The sequence below is a fragment of the Equus przewalskii genome, chromosome 29 (genome assembly GCF_037783145.1).
Source record: "Equus przewalskii isolate Varuska chromosome 29, EquPr2, whole genome shotgun sequence".
Classification (NCBI taxonomy): Eukaryota; Metazoa; Chordata; class Mammalia; order Perissodactyla; family Equidae; genus Equus; species Equus przewalskii.
Window position 1 is genome coordinate 40,657,815 of NC_091859.1, and position 26,730 is coordinate 40,684,544.

Consider the following 26,730-nt stretch of genomic DNA (forward strand, 5'->3'; position numbering starts at 1 on the left):
TTTACCATACTGCCCCGGGTTGGCATTACTGCTGAAAAGAAGTTGTTTTCTCTTTCTAAAGAAAACCTTGCCTCAGTCTTAGACAAAAACAGAAAGGGCAGCCTGACTAATAAAGATCTAAAGTTAATACAAAAGTAATGAATATTCCAGGACTTCTGCTGGTGTCATTTCATTCATCAAAAGAGACGCCATCTGAGGGAGTCGCAGCCGTCTGAACACGGGCTTTCTCGGGAGTTTGTTCTAAGAAGATCAACTGAGCCAGACGACTTTGCCGTGAGAAGGCGGATGACAAGACGTGGCTCATTTTGCATCATCTGCCTCTGCTAACAATTACTGTTGATGAAGGGCGGGGGGATAAGAATTTTTAAAGATCTCTATTACCTTTTCTCCGACTTGGATTTCGAGTTCTCCTAATGTCCGACAGCAATTTGTTTCATTCCCATCTCCCCTTAAAATAAAAATAAAAACTTTCTGTTAATGTTTTAACCAAATAAATGTTTATGTGGGACATGCAGAGATCAAAACTATAAGGACTTGTAGGTTATCCATCTGTAAGTGCAAGGTGTGTCTTAGGCACTACCACCTGCCAGGAGTGTGAGCTTGGGCCCGTCACGCCGCTTCTCCACTCCTGTTTCCTCCGCCGTAAAATGAGATATGACACTGCTCCTCCCAGGGCAGTGTGGGAATTGAAGAATGATGGCCAACAACTAACGAGCACTTCCTGTGGCCAAGCCCTACCTCGTTTATTCCTCACAACAACTCTCTGGGTCAGGGGCCATCGTCACCCCAGCTCTGCAGAGGGACTGAGGGGGCCCAAGGTCATGTGTGGGGAAGTGGCGGGTTCAGACCCAGGTGGTCTGGCTTCAGAGCCCACCCCGAACCCCTCTGCTGCTGTGGGCTCCCCGTCCACTCCGCGGTGCCCTCTTAGCCGCTCTGTAAGGGACTTTGTGGTGGATGTGTGTCTATACACCCCTTGGCTCCGGAGGCTTTTTTCCTATTAACTATTTTTGATTTTGCATTATCTGTACATCTACGAAGCACTTCAGAGCCCGTGTTTGGAATGAGCTGTTGGGGTGGGGTAAGGAACGACAGAGGCATTCTGCTCCTCCATTTCACCATATTTATCCAGCGCCTCCTACGCTCAGGTCTGGGGCCGCGGTGGACACCAGGACACTGTTCCCAGTCTTGAAAAGCTTAATGCTAGTGACAGCAACAGATAGGAAATAAGCAAACAAGTAACGTAATTTGAAGTAATGAAAGGCGCCATGAAGGAAATAAAGGAGGCAGGGGATAGATTAGACGGGCTGATTCTTCTGGGTGGGGCAGACAGCAGTGCCATCTGAATAGAGACCCACAAGCTGAGGAGCCCAGAGCCATCCATTCGGAGGAAAGCTCTCCAGAAACAGCAGCAGCAAGAAACCCAGAGGGGGCAGAGTTGGCACATCTCAGGACTGCTACTGCCAGGAGGCCAGGGAGACCGCAGCCCACCCAGCAGGCACAGGAACATGGGGTGAGTTCTGAGATGGAAGCAGATGCCAGCTCCCACGGTGCTGTGGTCGTGATAGGAATCCGGACTTCATAGCAGGGTAAGGGGAAGCCGTCAGAGCCTTTTAAGCAGAAGTTAATCATTCCACGTAGGAGGAAACAGGCTCAGAGGGGTTGAGCACCATGCCCAGTTAAAGACAGAATCTCGCCAGGGATCCAGTCTCATGATTCTATGTCAAATGTAATCTTCTAAATATTGTTTTAATTATGTATTGAATAGATACAAAACGCTATTTGTAACATATGTTTAAGGGTTAAAGAATAAAAATCAGACAAATGCCTGAGCACCTCAGTACCTGTGCCTCGGGAGCCCTCCCGCCCCAGCCTCATCCTCCTCCCTCCCTGCTTCCCCGGTGGTCGAGGCTGCACCAGCCCGCATCACATCTCAACCTCTCCCTCAGCCCCATCCTACTCCGGGGCTCTGCCCTTCCCGGGGTCTTCCCTAATCTACACCTTGCGCCCCAAACTCCGTCTCAGTGTCTGCTTCAGGAACCCAGTCTATTATCTGATATTGACTAAGTATTTATTGGAATGGTATGTCTTATTAAATCCTGTCACTTTTAACCTTTCTGTAAACTTACATTTAGGTTTTTCTCTTAGTGGATTTTACTATTTGTTATCTAGTCAGACAGTGTTTGTCTTTTAAGTGGAACATTTACTATAATCACTGATATTTAGGATTTCCATTTGCCCTGCCTATGCTGCTTCTTCTTGCCTTCTTTTAGGTTGATTCCAGTTTTATCATTCCACTTATTTGCCTTTATAAATTTGGGGATTATTTACTCCATTTTTAATCTTGTAATGGTTGCTCTGGAAATTACAACCTGCATACTTTTCAAAGTCTAAAGTTAATCAAAACTTTTATCTTCCTACTGGACAATGTGACAACTCTAGAACATTTCATTCCAGCCCCTCCTCTCTCAATTTATATATTAGTGCTATCACGTATTTTAATTCTATCCTATTTTTAAATTCCAGCAATCATCATTATTTCCTAGAGTCACTAGTGTTTCCTACAGTCGATAGATATTTAGCCACATACTCGCTGCCACTTTTGTTCTTCATTCCTTTTTGCATCATCATTTCAAACCTTCCATCTGGGATCACTTTCCTTCTACCTAAAGTATGTCCTTAGAATTTCTTTTACTGTGTCTGTTGGGAGCCAAATCCGTTTTGGTTTTGTTCACTCTATGTCGTCAAGGGCATCAAGTTTTGGCTGATTTGAATGTGACCTCGTGAACCATATTTCCAGAAGAGAGGTGCTGTAACCACATTAAGTTCCACCATCAAAAACTCAAGGAATCTGAGCTGCAGCTTTGTCAGTGTCCTAGGATTAAATAAGCCCCAGTCATAAGGCCTGATCATTCAACGACTGCAAAGGGTGCCTCTTATTTTTATACAAGTCAGTGTGAAGAAAGTATGAAAGATCTAGTTGAAAGGCAACCTTGAAAACCATAGGCAAAGGTGCCAGATGTTTCTCCCTTTTCCAAATACTCTGTCAGTGGATGAGCATATTCTGTGGCAAGAAGAGGAGAGAGTCCCAGGGGTTCCCACGGAAAAAGTTCTTATTCTTACAAATATAGAACAGAATTCTAGGATGGCAAATATTTTATTTCAGCACATTTTCCCACTATCTTACACTTTTCATTGTCACTGTTGAGACATCACTGTCAGTCTAATTGTCACTCTTCCGAAGTCAATTCAGTTTTCCTTCTCACTGCCTTTAATATTTTCTCTCTGATTTTGATGTTCTGTAGTTTCACTGTGATACGTCTAGACAGGTATTTGTTTTTATTTACCTGGCTTGAGATTCTCAGCCATTATCTTTTCAAATATTGTCTCTGTCCTACTCTTTTTCTTATATATCTGGAAATCCAATAAAACGTATTATTAGGCCTTCTTTTTCCATCTTCCATGTTTCTTATATCTGTCCTCCATATTTTGTATCTCTCTGTCTTCCTGTGTGGCATTCCGGATTATTTCTTCAGATCTATTTTCCATTCCACTGATCCTCTTTTCAGCTGTGTTTAATCCACTATTTTCACCCATCCACTGAATTTTACATCTACAGTTATTATGTCTTTCAGGACCAGAAGTTATGTTTTGGACATCTTAAAATCTGTATTTTTATTGCCTCTTGTTTTATATTCATATATTAAATAAATTCTTTCATTTCTTTAAACACTAGTTTTAGATTCTGTATCTGATAATTCCAATATTCCAAGTCTTGGGAGATCTGATTCTACTGGATGTTATTTCTATTGGTTTGCAGTCCTCATTCTTTTTCTCTTCATATGTTTTCAAGATATTTTGTGTGTGGTCTGATGTTACTTGGCACTTTATCTGTGGAAATTCTTTAAGGGCTAGGTTGAAGAATTATTCCTCCACAGAAGGGCACACCCAGTTCAGGACCAGTTTTAAGTAAATTCCTAGCCTGAGAGACTTTTCAGACCACACAGGTAGCATTATTTCAGACACAGACTTGCATGAAAATCAACTTGTAATTACAATTTTCCCCTATTCCCCCAATGCCAGTGTCAACACAGGCAGGTCTCCTTGTTGTGCCTCTCTGTGATGTAGGTTTATATCTGTAACTTACCCTTACTTGGGGTAGAGGTGTCCCAACCTTATAGGCACTGGGCCTCTGTTAGGTTCCTCCACCTTGGCAGACCCTCTAGGCTTTGTCTCTTGTCCCCTTCACTCCAAATAACCAACAAAACTGAAACACAAATTCACCAGGATTTGGCCGGTACCCTCAAGGCAAAAGCTGGTTTTATAGAATGCTCATGTCTCAGGATCCTAATTTTCACTCCTGCTTGGCCTCTAAGGATTACTTACTTTCTTGCCAGCTCAGTAATGTATTAAAATATTTACTTTTTTTTTTTAAAGGAAGATTAGCCCTGAGCTAACTTCTGCCACCAGCCTTCCCCTTTTTGCTGAGGAAGACTGGCCCTGAGCTAAAATCCGTACCCATCTTCCTCCAGTTTACATGTGTGACGCCTGCCACAGCATGGCTTGTCAAGCAGTGTGTAGGTCCACACCCAGAATTCAAATCAGCAAACCCTGGGCGGCCAAAGCAGAACGTGAGAACTTAACTGCTGCACCACCGGCCAGCCCCAAAATATTTTAATTTTTACCCAGCATTTTAGTTGTTTTCAGTGGAAGGGTGGTTCATGAATACAGCCCACCATATTCCTAGAAAGAGAAGTCTCTATTCACTATAAAGCATTGTCTCTAACAATAGAGAGAATTCAGCTTCAGAAGTAAGTCAGAAATCTTTAAAATTTAATTTTAACATTTAGCCTTTTTGTTTAAGGAAGTAAGTTATGACCTTTTTCATCTCAAATTAATTATTAGACTGAGCTTTCACAATTTAAAAAAATAAAAACAAAAAAAACAAAATGAGAACTCTCCTGCATTCAGTTTTTCCAGTTGTTTGGCTTTTTCAACAAAGAATATTCAAATTAGGTTACTGTCCACCCAACAACCGTATCCCACAGATGGGGATGGTTTTAGGTCAAAAGCATGAATATGCAGTTTATAAGACAACCAGTCCTTGTCTTGAATGAGCCTGGGAATTATCTTAGTACATCACGTACTGAGCACTGACTGACCAGAGCACAGAGACATCCCAGATCATAAAGAGGGTAACACTTCGTCATTCTCGTTGGAACTGCTGCCCTTTTTACTTATGGCAAAAACACATAACATGACATTTACCATCTTAACCATTTTTAAAATTACAGCTCGGTAATGTTAAGTATATTCACATTATTGTGCAACAGATCTCTGGAACTTCCTCATCTTACCAAACTGCGAGTCTGTACCCACTGAACAGCCGCCCCTGCCTCCCCTCTCTCTGCTGCACTCATTCGCACAACTAAGCTGCACCCACGATGCATTCGACCATGGACGCTGTTAGACCGAAATCTGCTAATATTTCAGCACCGAATTTGATTCTTATAATTGTTTACACAATTTCTGAGAAGATGAGGCTTTTTCATTTGGAGTCAGATAATCTGAGTGAATAATTTTTTTACTAAAACAATATTTCCCAAATCGTACACTAGAATCAAAGAACTTTATAGCTACAGACACTAAAGTCCGTGCTTTAACACTCTCGTTTTGCGGATACAGCATATGAGCCCCACGCTTATGCTAAAGCTGTGAAATACAAAGGAGCTCATACAAGGATCTTTTTTTTTATGTTTATTTTCTAGCTACGAAGACATGATCACTTTCCAAAGAAAGACATTAAAAATGCATAAAAATGAATAAATTTTAAGTTGGCATATTAATATTTTTACTTCAAAATTAAAATTCATTATTTCCAAATCTGAAATACATTGCATATAAAATACGTTGATCTGGTTTTAATTTGCTATGTTTCCACTGTTAATATAGTATTATTTCTCTTATTCTGAAATACATCCTATATAGTTGTTAGGACCTTCTCTAAATAAATTTTTTTTTAAAGATTTTATTTTTTCCTTTTTCTCCCCAAAGCCCTGCAATACATAGTTGTATATTCTTCGTTGTGGGTCCTTCTAGTTGTGGCATGTGGGACGCTGCCTCAGCGTGGTTTGATGAGCAGTGCCATGTCCACGCCCAGGATTCGAACCAACGAAACACTGGGCCGCCTGTAGTGGAGCGCGCGAACTTAACCACTCGGCCACGGGGCCAGCCCCTCTCTAAATAAATTTTTGACTGAGGATTAACTCCATTAAATTCTATATGGATGAGCTTGAGGCAACACGTATCCCGTCTGTACCTGGTGACATGATTAGCTGTAATGATCTTATGTCCTAACTCTTATCATTTCAAATCTCACATTTTCATGTGAGCAGAAAAACCACTTACCTCTTTATAACACTTATATTTAGGTCAATTCCACCGAACCTGGACAGGAATTCGTTGTAGGGAACAGCGCCGGAGCTGGTGAGGGGGATCTGCGTGCAAACAAGAAGGTTGACGGCCTGTTAGGGAAGTCGAGCCAAGCAGCGGACAGCACGGGGGCAGCACGATGTAAGGCAGGACACCATTAGCGGGGTGGGCGTTCTGGGGAACACAACTACCTAATCCCAGTGCCTGGGTTGACACACACCCTCAGCAATCCAGTACAAACAGGACGAACGCCAGGATGCCAGTCTGTGCTCAACTAAAAGTCAACAGGTTTTCTACAAAATGATCTAAAATCTAGATCTATCTAAAAAAATAAAGTGAAATTAGTAGAAATACATGCTAATATAAATTTTATATATGTATTTTGTATATATTTATACATATATAAATTTATACACAAATATACACATATATTTATATGTGTAGATACATGTACAAATATATACATGTATATATATATATTATATACAGTCATGTGTCACTTAATAGGGATACATTCTGAGAATACATCATTAGGCAGTTTCATGGTTGTGCAAACGTCATAGAGTGCACTTACACAAACCTAAATGTTAAAGCCTACTGCACACCTAGGCTCTACGGTACTAATCTTATGGGACCACCATCATATATGCTGTCTGTTGATGACCAAAACGTCATTATGCAGCACAGGACTGTATGTTTCCCGAGAGGCTGAGTCCACAGCACAGTTTTACCCTCTGAGTGTCATCTGAACTTTCTGTATATTCATATACTTTAAAGGGGGAAAATAGTCATTTTTAAATTTAAAAATTCTACAAGGGACATTACTGGGTCAAGTGAGTCAACACAGACGGCACATTAAAGTACTATCTCGATGTTTAATTTACTGCAGTTGATAACTGTCCTGTGATTGTGAAGAGAACAGCTCTCATTCTCAGGAAATGCACACTGACGTGTTTAGAAGTGAAGAGCCAGAATATAAGCAACTTCCTCTCAAACAGTCCAGAAAAAAACATCGTGTGTGCGCTGTTTGCGCCCATCATGTGTATCGTTTGCACACACACACCTAGACAACAAAGATCACGAGCGAAGCGAACGAGGTTAAATGTTCCCAATAGGCAGGTCTGGGTAAAGGATATATGGGCACTATTTGTCCTGTTCTTATTCTTACAAATTTTCTGGAGGTTTCAAATTACTTCTAAATAAAAAGTCAAATTTTTTTAAATGAAAATATTTCCCAGAACAGCATTATGAAACTAAAATTACAATAAATACATAATCAATATAAATATATTTTAAGCTTCACACAAATATACATAGTACGATTTCCCATACAGCTGAATGGCTCCCGAGTCTGCACAATCAAGTCTGATATTTACACAGCCCTTAAAGTTCCAGCCTCAAAGCCTCGCGTGGTTATCTCAGTCCTCCCCAGAGCACAAATTTCTCTCTACTACTTAAAACATGCATAACTAGGAAACAGGACCAGAGGGAGTACGGCTCACGGGGTGAGCCTTTGGGAAGCCTTTTCCTGGAAAGGACACCCTGACTTCTATTTATGACAGGGCGATTTTTGTAGATATGATTTTGGGTAGACACTTCAAAGTCTCCCTAATCTTGTAGAAGAAGAGCAAGAACAGACGGGACGTGCAGCTCCAAGACTGGGTGCCCTGGTGGTTTGGGTGGCGCTGAGCGCCAGCGAGGGAGGGGCTCACGTTCGCAGAGCTCACACTCTCTGAACGGGCACAGGCACTGCTCAGGGTGGTTCATGTGAGCTCACTCCTCCAGCCCGAAACCAGCTTCAGAGGCTGCTGAAATTTTCCACATTTCACAGAGCAGGTGTGACCTCGCTGCCATTAAGTGCCAGAAACCTCTGTTCACCTCACGACACTAACCACTCTGCCTATATGGAAAAAGAAAGTCCACCAGCCTATTGAAGCGTTCGTCACACTTCAGGTTGCTACTTAGGGTCCAATTCTAACGGGGCAGACACATTTTGGCAATGACCATTCTCCAAGGCTGATGCCTTAGAAAACCGAAGAATCTAGTCTGAAAGGAGAGGCTCTGCCAAGGACTCGCCTTTTCAGTATCTGTGATTCTGGCAAAAACGTTTAAGATTCAAAATCATCCATAGATGAATCGCTGAAAGCAAATTCTTAGACTGCGGCCGGAGGAGGGTAGTTTTGAAATCAACATCTACCACGTTGGTCAGTATCTTCAAAGACTTCTCTTTCCTCAACCTGACACAACCACTCGGACCAGAAGAGGACTTTGTTTTCCTTCTCTGGAATCTATTTACCAATTCAAATTCTTTTCAAAATGTTTTATTAATACTCAGAGACTGAGGCCACATTTTTTAAAAATTCACATTACCATTAAAGGAAAATAAGGTGCAGGGCAGGTTACAAGCAATGACTGCTCAGCATTCTTGCCCTGATCAATCATCAGAACAGCCTGACATTCAAACATTCGTCACAGGGTCCTGGAATAAAATTAAAGCTGAAGCACATTCACTATAACTGGAAAATTCTTTTCTAAATTTGTTGTGTGTGTGTGAGGAACATTGGCCCAGAGCCAACAACTGTTGCCAATCTTCCCCTTTTTGCTTGAGGAAGATCGGCCCTGAGCTAACACCCATGCCAATCCTCTTCTATTTGGATGTGGGTCGCTGCCACAGCATGGCTTGATGAGCAATGTGCAGGTCGACGCCTGCGAGCCAAACCCGTGAATCCTGGGCCGCTGAAGCAGAGCACACGAACCCAACTACCATGTCACTGGGCCGGCCTCTCTTTTCTAACTTTAAGGGTGAAATTTCACGAAACATTTTACCAATTTGATATGTTTCCAGCTAAGCTTACATTAACTATTAAAAAAGAAAGGTTGTATCACCACAAGGATTAGTCATGAAAAGATCTAGAAAGGTCTCACATGCTGTGAACTCCAGGCATCAGGATGAGCAGCCTTGCCCTCACTCCCCATGAACTTGGCCAGCTGAAAATGCACCACACTGCAGCCTCCTTGATTTATGCACGGGTCACTGAGCTCAAGCTTCTAGAAAAACAAGCTTATTATTTAAGACAGACTACGAGGACCTGTTTTTTTAAAGTCTTTGAAGTTCTACAGTTCTCAGTGACTTCTTTTAAAAACAGATGTAGCTTTTAAAAACAGATACACATTTCACATTTTCTGTACTTTTCCTCTTCCTGCATAGCTGATTAGCTTGGGAAGATTGTCAAAATTTTAACTTAACATTAGATCATGAATATAGGGAGACATTAGCAGGAAATAATATTTTAACTCTCCATTTGTTATAGATAAAAGTATCAGTTAAATCAAGCTTATGAAGAAACTGATGTAATGTTTGCAAGGAAAAATGTTCTCTAAAAGCAAGAGAACATTACCATATGACACAACAATGCCACTCCTACATATGTACCCAAGAGATGCAAAAGCATATGTCCATACAAAAACTTGTACATGAATTTTCATAAAAGCATTGTTCACAGAAGCCAAAAGGTGTGAAACAGCCAAAGGTCTGTCAACTGATGATAAAGAAAAGGCAGTCTATCCACTCAATGGAATAGTATTCAGCCTTAAAAAGGAAGGAAGAGCTGACTCACCTCTAACATGGGTGAGCCTTGAAAGCATTATGCTGAGGGAGAGAAGCCAGACACAAAAGATCATATATTGTTTCATTCCATTTATCTGAAATGTCCAGAATAGGCAAATCTATTGTGACAGAAAGAAGATTAACGGTCGTCAGGGACTAGGGGAAGCTGGAATGGGGAGTGACTGCTAACGAATATTCTTTTAGGGGTGTTGAAAATGTTCTGGAATTAGATAGTGGTGATAGTTGTGTAACTCTGTGAATATATTAAAAACCACCAACTGGTACATTTTTAAATGGTGAATTTTATGATAAGTAAATTATATCTTAATAAATCTTTTATTAAAAATGTAGATAGAATAAAGAATGACATGTGAAAGAATCAATACATACTATTTGTGAAATTCTGGAAGTGAATAAAGGGGGAACATTTTTTTGAAAAAATCTCTTCATCTTTCTTCTCCCTTCCCTTCTTCCCTGTCCATTCCCCAGTAATTCAGCCCTAAAGTCATTCGATGGGGCAGAGAAAAATGGTGTCTGCAGTGCTGGGGGAGCCATGGTGTCCAGAGCAGCATGTGAGCCCACGCGGGGTGAAGAGGGCATCCACACTGCGGGGGAGGCGGTGCTGGAGAGGGGAGATGAGTCACATACCAGGGAGATGATCAAATAAGTAAACATACTAAGAATAATAGAAGCCAAGGTTCTCATTGTCTGAAAAGGTAGTTACAATAGGAAAAGCAAGAAAACTAGAATGAACCCGGAGGTGTTGGATTAGAATTGGCGGCACTGGTGTGAACTCGTGGTTCATTATACAGAGAGACTGACATAGAAACAAATGTAGATGTAAATACACGTATGTAGGGGAAAATGTATCCCCTAGACCTCTGCCCACTGAGAGGGCCAGGAGCAGCGACATCCCAGCGGCAACGAGCAGCCCTAGTGCCCAGACCCCGGATTTGAATATCTTCTTCCATTAAAAGGAAGCAGAGCTCTTTGGAGAAATGGATGATTCCGGGACCAAGGCAACAAAAGCACAGCGGGATGTGGAACATCTTCCATCAGAAAGCAAGGAAGTGCTCAGAGAGCGACGGGGACGCGTCCAAAGGCCACAGAGACCAACGTGAAGCGGCTCCTACTGGCCAAATTAGGGACAATTTAAACATCAAAATAAAGAATGAAAGTAATGGATCATAACCCACTTAATAAAAGAGGGAATTCTCAGTCCCTGCCAACATATAAATAAGTGAATAAATTGAAAGTTTGATGAGGAATGGAATATTTACATAGTTTCAAATTTTCTCCCACAAAATCCTTATTAATTAAAAAGTGCATAAAGAGTACCTTACCATGAAACAGTCTGACAGATCCCACCTCACGTGACTATCATCAGCAACGGGAGGAACTGAAATCATGTGCACCCTAATGAACGTGATGAGAGGAACACTATCATTTCTGTGATATTCCTGCCCAAAATGCAAGCCTGAATCTAGCCCTAAGGAAACAGCAGATAAACTCAAACTGGGGACAATCTACAAAATAACAGGTCTGCCATGTGTTAAATGAAAAAAGTGCTAAATAAAGGCTAAGGAAAGACTGAGTAACTGTTCTAGACTAAAGGAGGCTGGGGAATATGAACCAAGTGCAACGCCTGGTTCTGATCTGGATCCCACAAGACATGCATGGAGCGACTGGCAAACCTGCCTGGATCCTGGGGCCGAGACAGTATGATGAGCTGATGCTGATGTCCTTAACTGATGGGTGGTTATACAGACCAGTGTCCTTGTTTGAGGAAACGTACACTAACATATTTGGGGAGATAGAGCGACTTACTCCTAAAAGCTTCAAGAAAAAAAAATTGTCCTTTACACTATACTTCCAACTTTTCTGTAACTTTGGGTTGCTTTTTAAAAAATTACAAAGCAGAAGAAGTTGTGGCAGAGAAAGCTCATAAAAGACCAACCTTCCACAGAAAACAACTATAAGCTCTGGTCAAAATACAAAAAGTAACTATCTAAAGGCTCTGGAGAGTGAGCAAGAGTAGGCAGATTTTGGAAGAAGTCAAAACTTAGGTGACAAGTATGGAGGGAGTTTCCTGGTCTTAATGGTTTTAGCCTAAGAGCAGGCCTCAGTCAGGGCCCAGCAAACAGCGCCTAAACCCCAAAAGAAAACCCACTGTCTTTCTGGCCTGAAGATCCAGCACACAGAACCCAAAGCAACCGCAGCCACTAAAAATGTGAAGGGAATCTCAGACGGGAGACAGGAAGAGGAGTACACTGTCTGGGTACTAACTCTGCCCACGTTTCCAGCCGCCGCCTAAACCACGCATGCGCAGGTCAAACCCAAAGCGACCCACCTAAAGATAAGCTCTGAACTGAGACACGTGTGACGGCCTGATGCCGGCGAGACAGTGTGCAAGTTAACTGTCTGCCAAAGGACAAGTATCAACAGTCTTCGGGAGAGCAGAACGGAATCCAGTCTCCACAGCACAGCATCCACAGCATTTAACGCTGCGCTGGCTAATAAACGGCCATAGCCATTCGTGGCTGTTGAGCGCTTGAAATGTGGCTAGTGCAACCGATGAACTGAATTTTCTGTTTTATTTAATGTTAAGTAACTTAAATTTTAAAGCTAATTCAGTTACTGGAAAACTTTTAAGTATGTTTAAAACAACTGGGTATGTGAATCTAGCATCTTAATTGTAAATTTTATGAAACCTAGATATAGATCAAGTAGTTCCAATGGAAATTTCGTGTCTGAATTGAGGTTTGCTGTAAGTGTAAAGTACACACCAGGTTTTGAAGACTCACTACACAGAAAAGAACATAAAATATCTTATTAACAATTTCTAATAGTGATTACATGTTGAAATGAGATAATATTTGAGATGTATTTGGTTTAATAAAATATTATTAAAATTAATTTCACCTGTTTTTTATTTTTATTGTAGCTACTAGAAAATATTAAATTACATGTGTGGCTCACATTACATTTCTATTGGACAGTGCTGGTAAGGGATAGTATCCAAATCTACTCAAATACAAAGAATGAGAGAAATGTGACTCTTCTCAAGGGAAAAAAATCAATGCAGAACAACCCTGAGATGACTCAGATGTTAGAATTATCAGACACGGACTTTAAAGCAGCTATTTTATCGACGCTTAATGAATTAAAAGAAATATGCTCATAATTGAAGGAAAAAACAGGAAATCTAAGCAGATAAATAGAGATTATTAAAAAAGAACCAAATGGAAATTCTAGAACTGAAAAACGCAACGTCTAAAACTTACAATTCACGGAATAGGCTTAATAGCAGAATAGAGATACTAACGAAGAGTCTTCAACTTGACGATAGATCAATAAATATTACCCAATCCCAAAAACAAAGAGAAAAAAATATTTAAAAAGATGCACACAGCCTCGGGGGCCTGTGGGACAACACCACATGTCTGAGAGAGGAGAGGATGGGGTAGAAAAAATATTTGAAGAAATATTGGCTGAAAACTTCCCAAATTCAGTGAAAGACAAAATTAAAGGGAAGAGAAAACCTTGCAACAGTACCACAGTATACTCAAAACACACAAACAACAAACACAACGAACACAACACATAGATCTGCAAATATTTTTAAAAAGAAGAAAAAAAATCAGTGAAAGGAAGGAAAGTCAGTCCCTGAGGTCAAGACTGGAATTCAGGAACGCCTGAAATTCCCTGGGCTGGTTTTTTTCCTAATGTGTAATTCCCCTGTGGGAAAAGTAAGCAGCCTGGGGTGGGTTGTGGTATTCAACAAGTTCTAGAAAGAAATAGGCTTTCAAATACTATGAAATAGCATGCAGCCAGACTCTGATTAAGACCTAATGAATAAGATACATGTTTGTGTGTGTGTGTGTGTGTGCGCGCACACACATGTGCAAACTCAGTTATTGGGTTAGTGGGCTGGAAGGCACGCTACTGATACTCCCACCCAACTTCTCCACTCTTGTATGACTAGATATTGATCCCTGTGGATTTATTCTGAGTGTTTAATTCCTACTGTATTGTGTATTTCTTTTTTAACGGCCCTGAGGGCACAGAGCACACCAGATGTTCACTGTTCATACCTCCCTGGAACGCAACACCACCAGGAGGCCCAGGGGCCCATCCTCCACATCCCTCCCCAAGTAAACGCATTACCCCTGCTGCAAACCCTCCACTGGCTCCCTCCAGCCTCCAGGACAGAGGTCAAACTCCTGATGTGACTTCTCGGGACAGGCTCTCTAGCCATAACCTGACACACGTCTCCTCACTTCAGCCAGAAATGACTCCACCCAGTTGCCTGAAGAAACGTGTCATGCTGGTTGAGGCATCCAAGCTTCCACACAGGCCATTCCCTCTACATAATGCCCTTCCCTTCTTCTTTCATCTACCTAATACCTAAAAACTAAATGTCCCTTCCTCCCCAAAGCCTTCCTGGACCACCATCCCTCAGATTTAGACAGCTCTCTGTCCTCTGACTGTCACTCCTCCCTGTAATCACCCCGTCCAGCACCCACCAACATGTCCGCAAGTCTCTCTGGACCAGGATCCCCCCAGGGCAGGCCTGCCTGAGTGCTCCACCTCGGGTGACCATAGTGTTGCCACAAGAACAAAGGCCGAAATACTCAGTTCCAAAATATAAGCTGACCAAATACCTTTTACATGGAAGCCTTAAAAAAAAAAATGACGGTAATAGTGCTACACAGAAAATATGACCCAAGAACGTGTTGATCGTCCCAAATCTGCCAGAATTTGATCAAACTAATTGTGAAAAATGAACAAAACTCTAACTGCTCGTTTGGGACAGTGGGGAAGAGCCAGCAGGGGTCCCACACTCCCGTGACCGACTTCATCCGCTCCGCGGCCAGGTTATTCTAAGTCGTTACACATACTTTACCTGAGCCAGCACATCTTGGAACTGTTCTCTCGTGAGAGGCAGCAGGAAGGTTGTGACGACTCTCCTCAGGTCGCTCTTGGACACCGTCATGCTCTGACTGGTATCGAGTAGCTGAAAGGCTTTTTTCAACTCATCTCCTTTATTGGTAATTTTTTGAAATAAAATCCGTTTAACATCTAAGAAGGACAGTATTGGATTTGCAAGAGCTGTGGCTATAAAAGAGAAACAGCTATTTATTAAATGTGCTTAAAACCAAGCTACCAAACACCATTTCACTGTGTACTAGAATCCAACCAACTTCTAAAACAGTATTTCTTCCACTACACGTGGGGTCGCACGTCCGATCATTAGGTGACTCACGATGGTAAATCAATAGTCATTTTCCCACCTCTGAAATTTGGTCAATATAAAATAATAGTAATGACATCAGAAAGAAAAAGAATGAGGCAAAGATAATCTCTCTATGAAGGACTTATGTCACGACAAGTGAAAAACATGGATATTGGAATAAAACTTAGTTAAGAATCAATATCATTTCAAACGAATCTTTCAAATATCATATTCACTTTCATCTTCTTGCCAATTTTTGAGAGGAAAACATAAGTCTTGAATTTAGATCATTTCTTTTTCAAACACAAGGAAGAGGTGAGAATACGCTAGACACCAAAAAGTAGTGAAAGAATGTTCAGAATGCTCTAAATCAGCGTTCAGGGGGCCTGAACTTCCTGGGAGGAAAAGGAGCAGTGTCCTGGTGTCATGCATTATGTCCCGGGGTTCTCCGTGTCACCAAAGGAGAGCCAACACACCAGAGGCCTCCCTCCCCTCTGTCTAAGATGGAAACAGCTGCAGAAACAAGCAAATACAGCAGCTACAGATCAACTCACGGCACCAACCAGTATCCTAAGCGTAAAGAGCTGATTATTCCATCCAGATATTTTATGACCTACTAGGGAAAGAGGAGGCTAAGAATAATGGTAGTTTGGTAAATCTCCTCTATTTATTTATGAGATTGCGAAGGCTCGGTGACCACAGTTTATTTAGTAGCTCTGTCTTCCATAGTAAATTCTGGATGGGTGCTAAACGTCTTGAACGTTGCCTCATCTTTTACAAACTTATTCACAAGCAGGAGCTAGGGAAGGCTGACGCTGGTTATTTCCCTTCACACGAGAATTTCTTATCAAGCTATTGAACCTTCCCAGCATGAGGACAGTGGTGGCTTTAGTCTTGGGGTGACCTAGGCCAGAGGACAGACTCAAAGGACAGGATCTCAAAGCGCCAACTTGTGCCACTCAGAGGGCACTCAGGCATTTCCTCACGTCTGTAAGATGCCCTGAGCTGTCTTCTGCTGGGGGTAGAAAAGCAGAGAATGCGTCGGCGCCCTGGCAGTCACTCTGCTGTGGAGATCTGCTGTGTGCCCTAACCACAGCAGCAGCATGGCAGGCCCTGGGGACCACTCTGCCCCCTCCCAGGGACTGCGCTGGCCATCACCAGTGCTTCATCACCCGGCTGAGGGCCAAGCACACACAACCCATGCTGGATGCTGGGGATGCCTCTCACGTACGATGCCCACGGCCTCCTCAAGGGAGGGCCTTACTTAACTGGGACACACTAGAGATCCAGAACAGAGGGTGGCTGACTTGGGTGACAGAATGAAGGTCTCAGGAAAAGCTCCTTAGAGGAAAGAGGTGACACTTCAACTGCAATGTGGAGTCCCCAAGAGTGAGAGGGGCTGGCAGTGGAAGGTGCTGAGGAGGACAGCCAGCCCAGGCAAAGGGAGGAGGAGGGGGCAGCAGAGGAGGCACCAGCCAGGAGGCGAGACTGCAGACGGCAGCAGGAGCCAAATCCTGGGCGGTCCTGCCTCCATCCTCGTGCTCCGGCTACGGGATGCCACGGTGGGATGTTCATCACGAGACCGATACTACCCAACTTTCATTCCTAAACTCCACCCTGGTATCACATGGAGGAGGGACAGGAAGGGGAGGAGAGTGATGGTGGAGAGGGCATGTTGGGTAACTACGGCCTGCTCAGGCAAGTATTAATGGAGGTTGATGCTAACGTGATGGTCATGAAGTCAGAAGCAGGGGTGAATAAAAGAGAGGTTAAAATAGGCAAGGTGGAATCTACAGAATCTTCTGATTTGATGTGCGGGGTGAGGTAGGGGAAGAGGATAAATTCTATGTATGCGGTATGGGTGGCTGGGCGCGTGGTGACACCCTCACTGAGAAAGGGAATACTGGAAGATGTGGCAGATGGTATTTTCCACAATGGACTCAACAAGATCTCCATCGTACATGCTCTTTTTACAACGTCACGTTAACCCTCCAGAAGGTTCCATCAAAAAGTGGGGCATATGCGCCTTCTCCTTGAATCTGGGTGGGCCTGTGACTATAGCAGAAATGACACTATATGATTTCCAAGACAACATCACAAAAGGTGTTACAGCTTCTGCCTGGTCCTCTTAAGACGCTCACACCAGTGGCCACACTGTGAGGAAGTCCAGAAGCCACACAGAGGCCACGTGTAGGTGTTCTGGCCAACAGCCTCAGCTTAGGTTCCATCCAAGAGCCAGCATCGACTGCTGGCCATTCGAGGGAGCCAGCCTTCAGAGGTCAAGTCACCCCCTCCTTTGCAGCTCCCCCGCTGGGACCTGCCCAAACTGCATATCTGTGAGCGAAATACGTGATTGCCGCTATTTCAAGCCTCTATGTTTGGGGGTGTGTACCTAGTAATAGAATCCTGGAACTGAAGAGAAAAAAGTTTGTGGGAAAGCTAATGAGTTCAGTTTGGGATATCTAAGTGGGATGTCTGTTTGAAAACTGAATCCATAAATCTAGAAGTTGGAAGAGGGTGGGGCTGAGACACAGGTGTGAGAACTGGCCACGTGGAAGCCACGGGGGAAGCAGGCAGGACAGGAAGAGAAGAAAGGAGACTCGCAAAACACTGACCTTTAAGGAAGTGAAATTCATTCACTCAAAAAATATTTCTGAGTACCTAGCATCTTTCAGCCACTGATCTAGGCACTGAGGGCACTACAGTGAAAAGACAGGCAAGGTCTGCTCCTGTAGAGTTTACGACCTGGAGCGGGGAAGACCGACCCCAACAGATAAATAGATAAATTGTACGGTGACGGCAGGCGGTGGGAAGGGACGCAAAGATGGTGAGACAGAACACTGAGGTGCCATGCGGCAGAGGTGGCTCTGCGTGGCGCCGTCAGGGAGGCCCTGCCTAAGCAGATTGAGGAGCTGAACCAGAAGATCAAATGAGCCAGCCAGTCATGAAGCTGGCGTAGGAATGTCCTCAACAGGGAAAGAGCCCTTCAGCAAGAATGAGCTTGACGTGTTCCGGAAAGCAGAAGGCCAGTGTGGACAGAATGGCGTGGGCCAGTGAGACGGAGGGCAGCGATGCTTAGCTCAGGTCGGGGATGCCTCGGGTGCCTGCACAAGCACTGGGGTTTTCTCCAAGCAGGGGGGTGAGCCTCTCGAATATATCTTGTTTTTTAAAAATCACTGGCTGCTACGGGGAGAATAGATTACAGAGAGGCAGGAAATGAGGAAAAGAGGCCAGAGAGGAGGTAACTCCAAGAGTCCAAGAAGAGGTGACTGTGGGCTGAACCAGGTGGCAGCTCTGGATGTGGGGAAAGGAGACAGATCAGAGATATAACCTGGAAACAGAGCAGACAAGGTCCTGCGGATAGATTGGCTCGGCGGGGTGGGGGCAGGGCGGGGTGGGGCAGGGTAGGGGGCGGGCAGGGTTGGGGGCTGAGGAAGAAAAGAAATTAAGGACAATTCCTAAGTGTTGGACTTGAGGAACCAGATAAACGATGCTGACATTTACTGAGACGGAGAACACTGGGAGTCAAGAAATCTGTGTGGCCAGTTCATGTTTGAGATGTCCATGAGATGAAGCCCAAGCAGAAAGGTCAGGCAGGCAGCTGCAGGGTCGATCTGGAGCTTAGCAGGGGAGTCAGAAGGGGGCATTCACTTTGATTGCAGGTGATACGTAGGCACATGGTACCAGACACTCATCTAGGAGAGGGCGGACAGGGAGAGGAGGACTGGGCACAGAGCCTGAGGGAGAAGAAGGGGCTTAAATCTCCCACGAGGCTTCCCAGACGCTCAGGAGGGGCCGCTCCCTGCTGCCTTCTCATCTCTGACGGTCGCCTGGAATCTCAGAAGCAGGTGATTCACATGGAGAGGGCGCGTGATTCAATGTCGCTAGTGAACACTCGTTCTCCCTCCGTCCACCCAGCCTGGAATCCTCCTCCTGCTCCCAGTGTCACAGAGGGACCCTTCTTGTTAATTTATGTTTCCATCTTGAAATCTTTCTTCAGATTTTTCATGTATATTTTTAGCTGCTTTCCAAGAAGCCCCATCTTTGCAATCGATATTTCTAATTTAAAAGTATCAGAAAATATTGATTTGAAATTACTTGAAAGAAAACTTTTTATTTCATGTGCCTAACGCAACTTCTGAGATTTAAAATGAAAGCAGTTACCAAACTTGCATAACCTGCTAGTGGGAGTACAAATTGATAGAATCTTACTGGAGGGCAATTTGATAGAATTTTCTACATCCGTTTAGGATAAAGAAAGTCACAACAGACTGTCGCTCTCACCCTAACAAGGAGAACAAGTAGGATAAGCTTAAAAAGGTAGAGTTTTTGAAACCCACCGGTGAACCGAGGATGCAGAGAAACTAAATTCCAGAAAGGACAAGCCATTCCTCAGAGAGAAAAGACCCCTGATGCCTTTCATCCTTGCAGAGCCATGGGAAGAAAAGCAAAATCATTCTAGGGGCTGGCCCGGTGGCTCAGTGGTTAAGTTCACACATTCTGCTTCAGTGGCCCGGGGTTCGCAGGTTCGGATCTCAGGTGCAGACATGGCACTGCTTGGCAAGCCATGCTGTAGTAGGCATCCCACGTATAAAGTAGAGGAAGATGGTCATGGATGTTAGCTCAGGGCCAGTCTTCCTCAGCAAAAAAGAGGAGGATTGGCAGCAGATGTTAGTTCAGGGCTAATCTTCCTCAAAAAAAAAAAAATCATTCTAGACAGAGGTAAGGAAAAAACAACCAACTATTGAGCAGCCACATGTGGACTGGTGCAATGGATTTGCACACTGGGAGCCTGGTCACATGGGTGCATGAGCAGCACAGCAAAGGTGGGGGAGGCACGGGGCTGCACGATGCCCGAGGCCCACAGGGTCTTCTGCAAGTGTAAGACAGCCATGCACCAAGGCCGGGGAGTCCAGAGGGAAGAACTGAGGCGAGTCCCTGTGAGGCACATGGGGCCTCCCCTGAGTGCCCCTCAGTGGCCCACTGCAGACTGGAGGCAGGATGTCAGAGTGGAAAGAGACCTCCTGAGGTACAGGAAGCTAGGCTGGAGGACAAAGAGCGCTCCCCAGAGACCCTCCAAAACTGGCAGCCGGCCTGTGAAGCAGAGATCGCCGAGGTCTCACCAGTGGTCAGAGCTCAAGACCTGGTGAGGGAAGCCTCAGAAACCAGCAGCGCCCTTGACCCAGCTGCGACTGCAAAACGGCCCCACACAGCCCAGTTCAGAGATTAAGCTGAGCCAGCCCATGGCACAAAGCCGAGAAAAAAGGGCATTCCTTTCTCTCGTGGTAAATATTATTTACTTCTGCCTCTACTGTGTTTTACACAAATGTCTGATATTAAATCTTTTTAAAATTGCAAGACAAGTAAAGTAAGAAAAGGTGACGTAATCAAGAGCGAAAGCAATCAGATGACCCACAGAGAGAGCGGATGCAGAAACGATCAGGTGTGTAAATTAAGGACGATAAACAGGTTAAAGAGCTTGAGGGAAAAACTGACAACATGCTGAATGTATGGGGGGTTCAGTAGAGAAATGGAAACTAGTTTTTTAAAGCACGTGAGAAAGCTAGAAATTAAAAATACAATGTCAGAAGTGAAGAACTCATTTGATTTGCTTAACAGTAAACTGCACACGAAGGAAGAAAGGACTAGTGAATATCGAGTCAGGTCAACAGAAATTATTCAAACTGAAATATAAACATAAGCAAAAAACATTTAAAAAGGAAACTTCGGGGGTCTAATATCTGTGACTCACAGATTCACCCCATGAATTGCCCTCATTTAACATGAGTTATACAAGTACATGCCTACATATATATGTGCATGCGTGAAAGAGGCCAGCCAAACACTTACTGGTGGCCACCTCTGCAGAGGAAAATGGTGCTAGGAGACATTATATATATGCATAAAATTAAAAGTAATTTTTTAGGGGCCAGCCTGCTTGCATAGTGGTTAGGTTAGCATGCTCTGCAGGGTCAGATCCCAGGCGCGGAGTACACACTGCTCATCAAGCCGTGCTGTGGCAGCACCCCACATAGAAAATAGAGGGAGACTGGCAAAGATGTTAGCTCAGGGCCAATCTTCCTCACCAAAAAATAAAATAAAATAGAAAATAATTTTTTACTTTAAGAGAGAAAAAATAAATCAGTATGTTAAAAAATACCATCAGTAAAGATAAAAGGAAAGTGACAAATGAAAAAGAGACACTGAGGGCACATAGACAGATAAAGGATTAACACCTTAAATACAAAGAGAGCTCAGACAAGCCACTAAAATGACCAACCCACAGTGGGTAAATGGGCAAAAGATATGAAAAGGCAGCTTACAAAAGAAAAAGACATACACCTGATAAACTTAAGAACCAAAGTTAACCTTACTGTGAGAGATATGCAAATGAAAATCACATAGAATATTGTTTTTGCACACCAAATGGACTAGACGTAAAAGATACTATTCTGCCTTAGGATACTTAGAAATCAGCCCCTTTATCTGTTATTTGTGGGGACGTCCAGGCACAGCTTCCTACAGGGCCCTTCGGTAGGATTCATCAGGAGCCTTAGGAGTGTGAAAGCCCTCGAACGCAGCAGCCCCACTGCACTCCAGCCTTGAGCACTATCAGAAAGTCAGCTAATATCCAAGGTATATTGTAGACGTGGAGCTCCTGGACTGGAACAGATTTATTATTGACAATCAATTTTTAACCCCCATCCATTCTCCCCATTTTCCTTAGAAACAGAAACCCTGAGATTTGGGTAGACACGTGGCCGTCTGAAATAAAGGCTGGGCCCCCAGGCTGCCTAGTAGTGCACGTGGCCACGTGACCGAAGTCTCACCAGCTGTGAGAAGCACAAGGGTCAAGTGTGACTTCTGACTAGATCACCTTCTCCCGCTAACAAGGCAAAACCCAACTTGTCCTCCCGTTCTGTCCCCTCTGAGTCCCTCTGGTTCCTTGGGTTGTGCGCTCACAGTGTTCTGTACGAGCTCACGTTGTGACGTTTGCCTCACTCCACTGGAATTCTTTATCTCCCTCTCAGACCGTGAGCTCCTCCAGGCCGGGCCCTCTACTGGATCCATCTCTTTATCCTCAGTACCTACGACAGTTCCTGTCACATACGAGGGCTCAGAAAATGTTTGGGAAGAAAGGAAAATATATATACTTTTGGAAAATTATAATGTCAAATTGTATTGCTTTAAAACTGAGTGAGTGATCCAAATGAGCTGAAAACTTACGTCCACACGAAAACCTGCATGCAAACAGTTATAGCAGCTCCATTCTTAATTGCCAGGACACGAGAGGAACCAAGATGTCCTTCAGTAGTGAACAGATACACAAACCATGGCACACCCATACAAGAGAATAACATTCAGAGATAAAAAGAAATGAACTATCATACCATGAAAACACACGAAGGAGCCTTGAATGCATGCTGCTGTGTGAAAGAGGCAATCTGAAAAGGCTCCATACTGTGTGATTCCAACTATATGACACTCTGGAAAAGGCAAAACTATGGAGACAGTAAAAGGATCAGTGGTTGCCCAGGATTGGAGGGGGGAGGGTGGAAGAGATGGAGCACAGGGCATTTTTAGGGCAGTGAAACTGTTCTGTATGATGCCGTAATGGTAGACGCGTGTATCTATACATTTATCAGTGCACTCTGATGTAAACTGCAGACTTCAGGTAATAATGTATCAATAATGATTCATCAGTTGTAACAAATGCACCTCACTAAGGCAAGATGTTAACAACAGGGGAAACTGGGGGTGGGGAACATAGGGGTGTATGGGAACTCTGTACTTTAGCTCAACTGTTCTGTAAACCTAAAGCTACCAAAAAAATTAAGTCTATTAGTTAAGAAAAAACTGAGTGAGGCAGGATACTAGATAGCATAGCAGTTAAGTCCATGGATTCTGGAATCACACCGTCTGGGTTCAAACCCTGACCCTGCCACTTAAAAACTACGTAAATTTTGGGTAAGTGGCTTAATCAGGCTGTGCCTCAGTTTCCCCATAAAGAAAATAGGGACAATAATAGAATCTGCTGCGCAGCTTCACTGTGAGGATTAAATGACACGTGCAGCCTTCGTACAGCCTGGTACTCACTAACCACACCCCAGCCATACCTACCACAGTATTATTCGCTCACGATACTCACTTGAAGAAGAAGGTCTGAACACATTTTGGAAACTATTCCTCAAATCCACTCTACACGGTGAAGAATGGGGTCTTAAAGACGTGAATTTTCGCGTGTGAGGATACGAAATTTGCCCATCTGGTATAATCGCCATTTTGCACATTAAATCCCTGTGATATAGAAGAGAACAAATTACATTATCTCAAGCATGGGGGGCAAATGTGGCCAATCTCCCAGCCACTCCTCCTCTGAAAAGATAGCCAGAGATTACAAAAATGCTGCTAGGGGCCGGCCCAGTGGTGCAGCGGTTAAGTGCACACGTTCCACTTCTCAGTGGCCCAGGGTTCGCAGGTTCGGATCCCAGGTGCGGACACGGCACCACTTGGCAAAAGCCCAGCTGTGGCAGGCGTCCCACATATAAAGCAGAGGAAGATGGGCATGGATGTTAGCTTAGGGCCAGTCTTCCTCAGCAAAAAGAGGAGGATTGGCAGTAGTTAGCTCAGGGCTAATATTCCTCAAAATAAAAAAAGAGAGAGAGAGAAAAATGCTGCTAGCCATGACCTTCTTGCCAGTGTTTCAAAGACTATTCTTAAAGTGAACACAAAATCACAATTTTAGACTCCTTGTTTTTAGCAGAGCCAATAATCTTCAAAAATGGGAAAATAAAGAAACTTTTGAATAGGAAAACCTGCCTGCATCTTGAGTATCACTGACTCATTTCTTTGGCAGGCAGTAAGGGTAGAAAGTGGATTCTCTGAGGTCTCTTGAAGTGCCTCACTGTACATCCAACACACAGCTGGAGGCAGAGCTGAGGACAACAGCACCAAAAATGGTGGAGAAAGCACCTCTGAAGATCCTCTCCTCCATTAAAGCAATGAGAACTCAGGCAGAAATTGTCAGAATCAACTGTTTCAGAACTCTGGACACTAACCAAAGGTTCACAGCCATCCAGGGGGCCCTGACTCAGAAAGAGGGCAGAATCTCAGTATGAACATCAAGTTTTATGGCTTTTCTTTTCCTGAGGAAGGTTAGTCCTGAGCTAATGACTGTTGACAGTCTTCCTCTTTTCTTTTTCTTCCCCTGAGGAAGATTAGCCCTGAGCTAACATCTGTGCCAGTCTTCCTCCACTTTATATGTGGGTTGCCACCACAGCATGGCTGACCAATGGTGTAGGTCTATGCCTGGGAGCTGAACCCACATACCTGGGCCTCCAAAGCAAAGTGCACCAAACTTAACCGCAAGGCCAGCATTTTAAGTTCCCCTATTCCCATCTTTCCACCCTGAAATCTTCAGCAGCCTTGAAACCAACAGTGTGCAATCACATTGAAAACCCAGCAGGCTGACAGCCAGTGGAAGGAGCAGACGAGGGCTGGAGCTCCTTTAAAGCCCTATTATCAGAAGATTTTCATTATGTGACCTACCCGATGGTTCCCTGAAAGAGTCAGTCACAAAGCTGTCTTTATTTGAACTGATTCAGAGCTTTCCCAGTAAGAACAGGATATCATCAAAAGGTATTTGTTGAAAAAAAATCAGAGGCAATTGTTATTTAAAATCTTAGCTGCCTGAGGGGTTGGTAACAGATGGAGCAAATAACAGACTAAAGAAAAAGATTAAAGGGAAAAGCTGGGGAATGAGATGTCCATAGGGGCTTTGAGAAGCTCCCACACATTGCTAAGAATCTAGAAGGCCACTTGCAAGCGTAGGACTGTGAGCATGTCCAGGGTTGTGTGCTTGACCAGGGAAGACCTGAGAAGGCCCCAAACTCTCACCTCTGGCTGACCTTGAGGCTCTGCACAGGCAGGAAGTGAAGGCTAAGGTAGAATTGTGAACTGCCTGGCTGAGTGTTGAAGGAACTCTCCATTACACACAAAGAGCCTCTCAGCAAAGATCAGAAGACTTTTGTTTCCAGGCATTTAAGGAAATCTCTGTCCAGTCATGAGCTGACCGCTAAGCTACCCAATTAGAGACTTCAGTGTCTACACATGACAAAGAATACAGACTTTACAAAGTTAGTTGAGAAAAGTCACTACACAAACAAAAAAACATGGAAAGAGAACATGATTTTAAGAATTGCCACATTATTAAAATGTCTAGTTTTCAACAAAAAATTTATGAGACATGCAAAACAAAAAAAAGGAAGTATAGCCCATACATACTTATCTTCAGAAACCATACAAGGAAGAAAAGAGTGGAAATAAATATTTAAAGTGTTGAAAGGAAAAAAAACAACACCAACCAAGAATTCTGTATCCAAAAATATTATCCTTCAAAAGCTAAAGACAAATAAAGCTTTTATCAGACAAAAGTTGAGAGAATTTGTCACCAGCAGACCTGCTTGTAAGAAATGTTAAAATAAACTCTTCAGAAAGAAGAAAAAGTCATACGGGTCAGAAACTCAGATCTACATAAAGAAAGGAAGAGCACTAGAGAAAGAATAAACGAAGGTAAAATAAAGATATATTCACCTCATAGGAGTTCCAATGTACACGAGGCAAAACCTGCCAAAATTAAAAGGAGAAATAGACTCTTCGACAATAATAGCTGGAGACATCAACATTCCACTTTTAATAATAGGACAACTAGACAGAAGGTCAACAAGGAGACAGAAGACGTGAGCAACACTGTAACCCAACTAGGCCTACTAGAGCTCTAAAGCACACTTGCCTAACAGAAGAAGAATGCGCTCTCTTTTCAAGGGTGCATGGAGCATTCGCCAGGACAGACCGTATGCCAGGACATAAAACAAGTATCAGTAAATTTTAAAGGACTGAAAACATAAAAATATATTCTCCAACCACACTGGAATGAAATCAGAAATCAATAACAGAGAGAAGTCTGGTAATTCACAAATATGTAGAAATTAACACACTCCTAAATAACCAATAGGTCATGGAAAAAAAAATCACAAGATAAATTAGCAAATATTTTTAGACGAATGCAAATGAAGGCACAACATACCAAAACTTATGAGATGCAGCTAAAGCAGTGCTTCGAGGGAAATTTATACCTGTAAACACCCATAATAAAAAAGAAGAAAATCTCAAGTTAATAATCTGACAATCTTCCTTAAGAAATTATAAAAATAAGAGTAAACTAAAACCAATTTTGTAGAATGAAGGAACTAATAAAGGTTAGAGCAGAAATAAATGAAGTCAAGAAAAGAAAAATAGGCAAAACCAACAAAATGAAAAGTTGGTTCTTTGAAAAGATCAGAAAAACTGAGAAATTTTAAGTTAGACTGACCCCCCAAAAATGATAAATACTCAAATTAATAAAATCAGGAATGAAAGAGACGACATTACTACTGACCTTACAAAAACAAAAAGGATT

General features: G+C 43.2%; 1 protein-coding gene across 6 annotated transcripts in view; it reads right to left on the minus strand.

The window, feature by feature from the left end:
- Nucleotides 1-26,730, minus strand: part of EFCAB6 (EF-hand calcium binding domain 6) — a 231,704-nt gene that overhangs the window by 187,157 nt on the left and 17,817 nt on the right. For all 6 annotated transcript variants that reach the window (XM_070600030.1, XM_070600034.1, XM_070600028.1 and 3 more), the window contains exons 4-7: nt 23,422-23,570; nt 14,943-15,154; nt 6,406-6,494; nt 382-448 (exon numbers count right to left, since the gene is read on the minus strand). In XM_070600030.1, the coding sequence (XP_070456131.1) occupies nt 382-448; nt 6,406-6,494; nt 14,943-15,154; nt 23,422-23,570 (517 nt within the window). The remainder of the gene's footprint in view (nt 1-381; nt 449-6,405; nt 6,495-14,942; nt 15,155-23,421; nt 23,571-26,730) is intronic.